This window comes from Athene cunicularia, assembly GCF_003259725.1.
Source record: "Athene cunicularia isolate RWA chromosome 6 unlocalized genomic scaffold, athCun1 chr6_part2, whole genome shotgun sequence".
Taxonomy (NCBI): Eukaryota; Metazoa; Chordata; class Aves; order Strigiformes; family Strigidae; genus Athene; species Athene cunicularia.
In genome coordinates, this window is record NW_020799106.1 from 6,885,511 (window position 1) to 6,894,958 (window position 9,448).

At 46.2% G+C, this 9,448-nt stretch overlaps 1 protein-coding gene across 11 annotated transcripts in view; it reads left to right on the plus strand.

The window, feature by feature from the left end:
• The window catches only part of COL13A1 (collagen type XIII alpha 1 chain), a 91,693-nt gene extending 82,879 nt beyond the window's left edge, over positions 1-8,814 (plus strand). For all 11 annotated transcript variants that reach the window (XM_026852031.1, XM_026852032.1, XM_026852034.1 and 8 more), the window contains 3 exons: positions 2,465-2,551; positions 7,479-7,517; positions 8,472-8,814. In XM_026852031.1, coding sequence (XP_026707832.1) covers positions 2,465-2,551; positions 7,479-7,517; positions 8,472-8,474 — 129 coding nt within the window. In that variant the 3' untranslated portion in view covers positions 8,475-8,814. The remainder of the gene's footprint in view (positions 1-2,464; positions 2,552-7,478; positions 7,518-8,471) is intronic.
• The last annotated feature ends 634 nt before the right edge of the window (positions 8,815-9,448 follow it).

Below are 9,448 nucleotides of genomic sequence, written 5' to 3' on the forward strand. Positions count from 1 at the left end.
CCCTCTTCAAAAACTGTGAACAGGTTACTAGTACTTACAGGAGTTAAACAATACAGTTTTGGTGAGGCCCCTTTATACAGCTGTTCTGTCTGAATACCTCCATCCCTTTGAAGTCATTAGAGACATCTGACAAGTACCACCTGGCAGAACTGCACTCGGTGCTGGCTCCCCAGGATCTGCTCTGCAGCCCAGTATCCCCAGCTGAGCACTAGGTCTCCCCTACATCGGGACATACGGCTTCTGGGTCAGAACCTCAGAGCTGTGAAACAGTCCCTCCCAACTGCTGGTGAAGCTGTGGTGACAATCAGCCAGGAGACTTCAAAACAAACAAGAAGCAAGCTGTGAAGTGAAAAAGAGAAGGCAACGCTCCACTCGTGACCTGTTCCACAGGGGGCTGGGGTACAACTCTTTGGAAGTGGGAGATGTATTCATTTGAAACACACCTCTCGTTCTCTTAGACAGCAGCAGGATGCATAGCACTTTGATCTGAAGATTGTCAGTGTTGAGCTCATTATACATGAGGACCCACTTTGTTAGGCTCCCAAATAACTTGCCCAAATCCTCTCTGTTACTTTAGGCAGAGCAGTGCTTCTTAAGTCCCAGAAACGCTCCTGCTGCCCTTTGTTGGGATCAGCATAGCTGGGCCTGGACACAGGCAGAGATGTATGTGGCACTGGGTAGCCATGGGAACAGATGGCCTTCTGAGTAACCCAGCTGAAAAAGTGCAAACCCTGAACATGTGCTGATATCCTCACTGTTATTTTAATGCCTGTGTTTTTTTTCTTGTGTGTATGTGCGTCTTCCTCGCTCCTACAGGTCCACCTTTGTCCCCTTTATCCCTTCCTCCTCTTCCGCCTTTCTTCCTGGTTCCTTCCTCCTTCCTCCAGAGCAACCCATGCCGCATTTTCCTGGATTATCCTCTCTGTTCCAGTGCTTGGTTCTGGGTGACTTTTCCGCATTGCCTCTCCTCTCGCATCCATTTCTCTTGCCAGCTTTGGGTTTAACTTTTTTTTTGTTTGTTTTTGTTAAAGAAGAAACAGCAACCTGTGCTGTCTGTTTTTATCCCTTAATTCCTTTAACCCTTCCCACAAAGACCCTAAATGTATTCCCTGTGCAGCAGCCCCTTTCCCTGTTTTATGCTCAGCAGCTTTGAGAATTTCCTCTGTTATACAGACAGATTTGGTACAAATGTAACTGTCAAGTGCTTTTGCTATGCCCTGCCTTGGCTGACCTACTGTGGGTGGGATGTATCCTCCCTTAGTGAGGAGGGGCATCTGGGCATTCTCTCAGCCCCTTTTGTGGCTGGCTTTCATCGACATAACGCCGCTTTTCCACAAGACAGCAAGCCTCCTCTTTGGTTACGATTTTTTAATTTGTTTCCCTTCTGCCCTGGCTCTGGTGTAACTCACTCTGGAGCCTGCAGAGAAACTGTAATATCAAACCATTGTAAGAATCGTACCTTTCTGGGATACGGTCTGTGCTGCCAAACATGAGGGCCAGGGACTGATCGCTGCCCTGTGGCAGTGCTGCTTAGGACTAACGGGTTTTTCTGGCGGAGCACTACTCAGAGCATCCCAAAGGGCAAGCAGGCTGCTGGGGCTGAGTACTGCCTCCATACTCTGGCTCTTTCCTCTTTTGTTTTCCTGCACCCCAGTGCACAAACTGCTGTAAGACTCAGGCAAGCACACTTGTTCAAAGCTTTGCTGCTCTGGGATATGGACGTAATTTTACATCTTAAAAAATAAAAATTAAAAAAAAAACAACAACAACACCCCCTCCCCAAAAAATATCCACAGAAAAAACCCTACAGCTTTTAAGGAAAAGCTAACAACCCTGGTGGCAAACAGTGTTCATTCATCAGTTTAAGGGAAAGCTTCTAAAACCGCAGGAAAGCCTGCTCGGGGTCCACGCAGACCCTGACACCCGAGGGACCGGGCATCCAGGTGCTGCCCCGGAGCTCCAGGGGCAGAGGAGGGGCCCTCCCCGGCAGCTGGAGATGGAGGTGAGGTGGCACGCTGCTGGCCTGAGGAGCGTTTGTTTGCCCATCCTGTGTGTCTAGGGTCAGCCAGTCCTCAGCAGGTGCCTCTCGCTGAGCTGTACTGCCCTCCGTGTCTAGGAAGCCCAGAGCAGTATCTCCCAGCGATGGTACTGATGGAGGAGGAGGAGTGCTCCGCTGGCTGACCACAGGCCTGTCCAGAAAGCTCAGAGGCATTGTCACCCCTTTGATGCAGAGCCCTTACAGTCTCTCAGGGTGGGATTTTACCAATGGCCAATGTGATTATGCAGCTAAGTAACAGCAGCTCCATAGTTGTTTTTCACTTAACATCTCAAAGGGAGATTTCTTTTAAAATGTTTCCTAAATGTTTATCCTTTTTTTTTAAACTATCGCTGACATTTGTTTGAAATGGATGATCCTAAAGCTTTTGTGTATTCTTTTTCTCTTGGACTAAACTATTATTTGCAGGGGGAGAGGGGCAAGAAAGGCTCTAGAGGGTCTAAAGGGGATAAGGGAGACCAAGGAGCGCCTGGATTAGATGCACCCTGTCCGTTGGTATGTTCTGTTTCATCACATGTATTGTTTTAAGATTTGTTGATGGGGAAGAAAGAAGGAAATCATAACATAAATAATGGTCTTACAAAAGGACACCACTCGGATAAAGCCCAGCCTGGTTCCCACTGCAGTCCATGGCAAAGCTGCTTTCTGCAGCGGGGAACCACCGATCCTCTGAGCAATCAGGCTGTTGAGTGACCATGGTTATATTCCTTCCTCTTCCAGAACTCACAAAGGTTTGGGGTACATGGGGGGTGCCCCATGTGCTGGGAGCCCAGGGCTTTCTCCCTTGCGGATAGAGCCCTGTGTTTCCTTTGCTGCTAGTTATGGCTCTTCTCTGGAGATGTTTAACGTCATCATGTCTACGTACAGCAAAGCCTGAATGCTGTTTTTCTTGCCTTGGAATAACAGCCAGCTGATGTGATCACCTGGGAGTGACACAGGGCACTCGAACTGCATTACCCAGAGGGAAAGTAAATCTCAGTTATTTTAAATGACCTATGTTTCTGTCGAAATGTATTGTCTATAAATCTTGACAAATTGATAAATATAGGGACATGTATACATTTTCATCTAAACTCATATGCTGCAGCAAATGCTGCCAAAAATCTGTAGTACTGCCATAAATCCCAGGAGTACTTGTGGATCATGCAGCTAGAAATCCAGCTGCTAGTGAGGATGGGAAGAATGGATGATTTCAGAACAGAGGAAACACCGTTCCCAGCCTCTCAGATTTAACTCACAGAAGTATCTCCTGACTTGTAGATTATAGAAAACAGAAAAAACTGCGACTACTGATCATGCAGGCAAAACTAAAACTGAAGACAGCGGCCATCTGTGTTGTGGGTATGCAGCAGCGTGTCCTGTGACAGTCCCAGTGGGGGACTCGGCCTCTCCTCCCGTGACACGGAGGTGACTGGCATTAATTGAAATAACGATAGTGGTTGATTTCATAAACAGGGTCTCCGAGGTTTTAAAGGCGAGAAGGGTGAGCCGGGGTTACCTGGGCTGGACGGCCTGGATGCCCCATGCCCATTGGTATGGCGTACCTTCCCTTTCCTGCATGCTCATTTGCTTTCTGTATCTTGGTTGTTATTTTCCGATACCTCCGAATAGCTGCATGCCCTAGAAACACCTGGCAATTCCCTCCTTATCTATCTCCATCCTACTTCTTCACGCTGCTGTGGTCAGAAACAGGCCCTTGCCTTCACGCTGTGATTCACAGTTGCTGTCAGCATTACTTTGTGGCATGAGATAAAATGTAGTAGGAATGCGAATTTATTTCCAACTGCTTCAATTCCTCCTTTGCCTTCACTTTGAGAACTTTCAGTAGACTAACGTGTGAAGACCTGCCTCTGCACTGGCCTGGCTTTCTAGCAAGGAGCTGCAATGCTCATGTCCTTCATTAACTGTTTTTAAGTGCTTGTATGTGGCTAGCACAACCTGAAACTGCTCGGTATTCCCTCAGTCACCCTATACATTAAGATGACTGAAAAAAATACTTAGCCCTTTATCAAGCTGTCATGGTTTAACCCCAGCTGGCTATTAAGCATCACACAGAACACTTGCTCACTCTCAACCCCCCCCTAGTGGGATGGGGAGAAAATCAGAAAAAAAACCCCAAACCCCAAGGTAAAACTTGTGGGTTGAGGTAAAGACAGTTTAATAGCACAGAAAAGGAAAGGAAAATAATAGAATATACAAAAAAGTGATGCAATTGCTCATCACCCGCTTGACTGATGCCCAGCCAATCCCTGATCTGTGGTGTCCCCTGACCAACTCCTCCCAGTTCATATACTGGGCATGATGTCATACGGTATGGAATATCCGTTTGGCTTGTTTGGGTCAGCTGTCCTGGCTGCGTCCCCTCCCGGCTCCTTGTTCCCCCCCAGCCTCCGCTGGCCGGGCAGTATGGGAAGCTGAAGAGTCCTTGGCTTAACACTCCTGAGCAACAGCTAAACCATTGGCTTTCAACCACACATCGGTGTTTCAACATTGGTGTTACATTATTCTCGTCCTAAATCACACAGCACTATCCCAGCTACTAGGAAGAAAATTAAATTTATTCCATCTGAAACCAGTACACAAGCCCATGTGAAACACATTAACTGGACACTTATCTCCCTCAGTTCCTTATAGACAATTCCTATTTGTGACTCTCCACAGAAGTCAAAATGGTATCCAAAAATCTTGAATGTGAAATTGCCTTGTTCCCAATATCCATCTTACTCAAATATTAAATGATGATTATTGTATTAGTGCCTCATCTAACCCAACTATTGTAGGACAAAGGAATTCAGAAACACTTAACCTCAACGGATTTCTAAGTATCCCATTAAACATCTATTAATTCACTCTGAAATTTTCTGAAAATGCAGCGTTCTGGTGAGGTTTTTTCTCCCTACAGCAGTCTAAACAGCTCCATAATATATGGAAACTTGTACTCCCCTGCCCTTCCAACCCCCATTTGGCATGATTAGGTTTGCCTGAGAACGGTCATTCCAAGCTTTATGCTCACTTAAAGGTGTTTGATGACATTTACAAGGGATGGGTTATCAGTTCAACTAGTGGAAAAATGTGTCCCAGATGAAAAAAAAAAAAAAAACCACAACAAACCACATTTAGTTTGGTTTTCTTAGTTTCCTGAGGAAACTAGCCCTGAAATTGCCATTAAAAGCCTTAGTTATTTGACCTTTGTGATGAGCTACCATTAGTTTTCCTTCCATCATTCCCTCCTTTGGGCGCTGCCACTCTCTCCTGTGGGTGGTGCGGGCGACCCCTTGTAACATCTCAGTCATTCTCCATAAATTCTGGGTAATACAAATAAATATGTCTGCCAGTTCCACAGCTGAAATCATACCTGCCCAGAACAGTCCACAAAGGAGAAAAAAACATTGAGCCATGTGCTGTGCCTCCCACTGATAACAGCCAGGTTTCGATGGAGTAAATTTTGGCTGAATAAAACACCTGATTGCAGAGGCACAAGGATTCTATCAGTGCCCTGGTAGACTATCTTTCTTTTTTTGTCTCTGCTCTCAGTTATGATTCACCCCACATGGCCATGTTAGAAGGTACACTTCTTTTCATGCCTATTTTTGCTATAGGAAACTTGCCAGAAGATCTGGTGAAATACAGATCCCATTATTTATTTTTTTATATATAGTGGTCTGGCATGCAAGCTAGCTTGGGAACGTGAATAAGCATGTTTTTTGATCCAACTAGGTTAAAAGCTTAGCATCCAGCTGACACATCCATGTGTGTAACTTATGGAGGCCGTGAACTAATGCTTTACAAATCTGAGCTATGTGGAAGGAGATACTTGGTACTAATCGGCATGTCGCATTTCCGTTCTCGGCAAATTCGCCTGCAACAAACACTTCCTTGTGACCCTGGTCTTCCTTTGATCCCAAAGCTGTAACTCTCTGGCCTCCCATTCCTTCATACACCTAACTTCCCTTCTCCTTCTGCAATGCCCTACACCAGTCATTCCTACCACCACCAGTGTACCAATGGGAACGTCACCATCTACCCAGTAATTAACCCATACCTCAGTATTTCCATATAGTGGGAGGGAGGGGGAAGAAATATCACAAGGAGACCACAGGCTAAAATATTCATTCCGAAAGCAATATGGTTGTAGCATCGTGGCAACATTCCTTTCACCATTCCCTTGGAAGTGCATCTCCTTTAAATAGTTTATTTCTCAATATGCTACTGTGCATTTGCTGTTCTGTTTGGGTTTTTTTTTTTTCCTTTCCCCATCTCAAATGGGATGACACGCACTGCAGATTTCTCATGCAGTACTTGAAGAAGTGGGAACTGAGTCAGTTGAATGAAGAAATGTGCCTGCATCCTGCATTGTAGAAGTTCACGCTCTGCCCTTGAGCTTTCCTGGGGAATAGCAACAGCCCGTGAACCTGACACACACTCATGGCAGAAGTATTTGATTTCTTGTGTCAGAGGTGTAGCTCCGTACATCTGAGTTAAGGTGCTCTCGAGCAGGAGATGATCATTGACATAATTTCCTATTTTCTCACATCAAGTAGGGCTGTGCTGAGATGAAATTAATGGTAGTAATTCACAAAAGCATTTCCCAACCATATAGTTTCAGTCTTTTAGTAGCATAGCCCTTAAAGTACCCAACCTTCTTCAGCATCAAAAAAAAAAAATCACAGGCCCACCTTGGGATGTGTAGCCCAAGACTTCAAGGCTGCAGAAGTGCCAGGGGATTTTTGCAGGAATCTCCCTGACTTTACTGAGGCAAAAGCCCCCTCTCAGAGAATCATCTGAGACATCCTCAACCAGCACAGGCTCTGCCCAGCTGCTTGCCTTCCTTGTTTCCCTGGAGCAGTGTCTTCTCAGAGGCAAGAGGGGACAGTGGGGCAATCTCTCACATGATAAAGCAAACCCTTTAACAGACAGAGCAGAAAGGAAATGGAGTTTTTTCCCAGACTCCCCTCAGGACCCAAGGTTAGTGCTGCCTCTCAGGTTTGCTTATAACCTCAGCGTTACGGAGTCAAGCCTGAGGATGTGGACCAGCCATCTCGCCCTTATCACTGCCAACTCCCTGCGGTGTTTTTCTGGCTGAACGGGACCTCCTGTGTTCCCTCCATCCTTCAGGGAAGCCTGGCTAAGCACCTTCCTCAGCGAGGAATGAGATCCAGCCTGTAGACCTCGTGTACATAAGTTCCTGTGTAGCCTGCAGGCAGCCCCCCTCTTCAGCCCCACCCTCGGTTCAAGCTACACTGGTAATGTCAGCCAAAAGTCCAGGTCACTCCAAAGGGGTGAGGAATATCTTTCAGACTATTCCTCCAGCCCTGGTTCAGACTGTTTGTTGCAGCTCTAATAGTTAACCCACGTCTTCTTTCCTCAATCTCTGCACTGTCTTCTGTGTCCTAAACTGCTATTTCATCCGTCTTTTTTTCAGGGGGAAGATGGCCTTCCAGTTCAAGGCTGCTGGAATAAGGTAAAATAATCCGGAAATGTTGTGACTGTGCCGTGCTTGCAGTGCTACAGGTCCTGCTGACGTTCTTGAATGAGTCTGGCTAGAGAGCAAAAGAGGTGTGGAGGCATGCATGGGATTTTCAGGACCATGGCCCTGAGAAGCAGCAAGCAAAACTCACCCATGTTTGTACACTGCTGTTTAGTTTTATAGGCTAAAAGCGAGAGAATTGTATTTGTGGCCTGTGAGCTGCCTGGCCTTGAAGTGTTCTAACAGTTGCACAAAAATCAGATTTCCATCTAGTCAACTCCGTCACCAGCGACTGGGAGCTGGCACACCCCTGGTGACCTGGGCGGACGGTGGGGGACTGGTGGGATCAGGGCAGAGGTTCGTGCCTTGTCTTCAGCAGCGTAAAGGAGCGGCAGCTCGGTGCCCCCGCGCGCCCCGCCGGGCTCTCAGCACCAGCCCCACAGTGCTCCCGCTGAGGGGACCTGGCAGCTGGGCTTGAGGCAGACCCCGCTCCCGGGGAGCGGGCTTGTTCTCTCGATTCTGGGCCAGCGCTGAAAGGGGGGTGTACGTACCTCTCCCCTCCACTCTCCCTTTGTTTGATGGTTCAGCTGCTGTGGGAGGCCGCTCCTGAGGTTCCCGCAGACCCCTCTGCCGCTCCTCAGGGTCTAGCCCACCTTCGGGACCTGCTGAGGGCGTTAACGCCAAGTCCTCAGGCCACGGTCATGGGAAGAAAGCGGAGGTAGAGAGTCAGCCCGGATTGAACCTCCCACCCTCGCCACCCAGGGAAGCGAAAAGAATCTCTGCTGAGATCCGGCACCATTTCTTCTCCTCCTGGAGATGCCAGAGCCAGCTCCCCTAACGCTGTCCCACTGTCCATCCACCCACCGAAAGGGTCCCTCCCCCTGCTGAGCTGTCGCTAACAACTGGTAGTGAATTGTCACTAACACCCGTTTATGTTTTCTTTTGCAGTGATGATTCTAACCCTGGACTGGCCTATGTGTGTTACTGTACATAGAATATTTATTTTTATACAGTGTTCTTTTCTGAAATTCTGAAAGTTATGCATTTTTACAAATTATCAAAAAGCTTCATATTTTTTGTACAGAAAATACTAGATCTCCCTTCTTCCCTGTTTGTCAGTTCTCTGTATAATTCTGTGTCTGCATTATGCTTGTTTTGTCATGGAGTACAGCTGTAATATTTACATGATATTTGTGCACACATGATGAATATAAGAACTTAATAAATTATTGCATTAAAAGTGCCCAAAGGAACTGCCCTGTATAGATTTAAAGGTCTTTTCATTTTCCAAGCTGGAATCATTCAAGAATATTTCAAAATATTGTGTATTTTTATTAAAGTGAAATACGAACAATTTTGTTGTGGCTAAATTAAGGTGTTGCTGAAAAACCTCATAGTAGCTGCTGTACACTGCGAATATAGAGATTCCATGATTAATAATTACCAAACAAAGTCTGTTTCTTGATCAGATTTAGACAGCCAAGCGCAGCCTCCCGCCAGCCCCTCTAGAGGCTGCTCCTTGGCTGTGCAGGAACGGTAACACCTTCTCCAGGAGCTGTGGAGTTAGCGTGTACAAAGATATTTTAGCCTCTGGATAAAATAGAGCACCTCCCATGAGCTGGAAATAATAAAATATAAAAATAAAATAGAGCACCCTCTATGAGCTGGAATAACCCACATGACAACGAGCCCTGGCTGGCAAGAAATTCTAACATCTTTCTAAATTGTAGGCCTGCAAGTAGCTTAATTAAAGCCTCATTTAAAATTAAGCATATGGCAGAATACCTTGATGATATCCTAAATGAATGTTTATTAGAGAAATCAATCCACATGGCTTTTTAAAATGTTAAGCAAATGTCGTGTGCAAATTTGCAAAGCATGTCATTATAATTTACACATGTACATCTTAATTATCCTTCTTGACC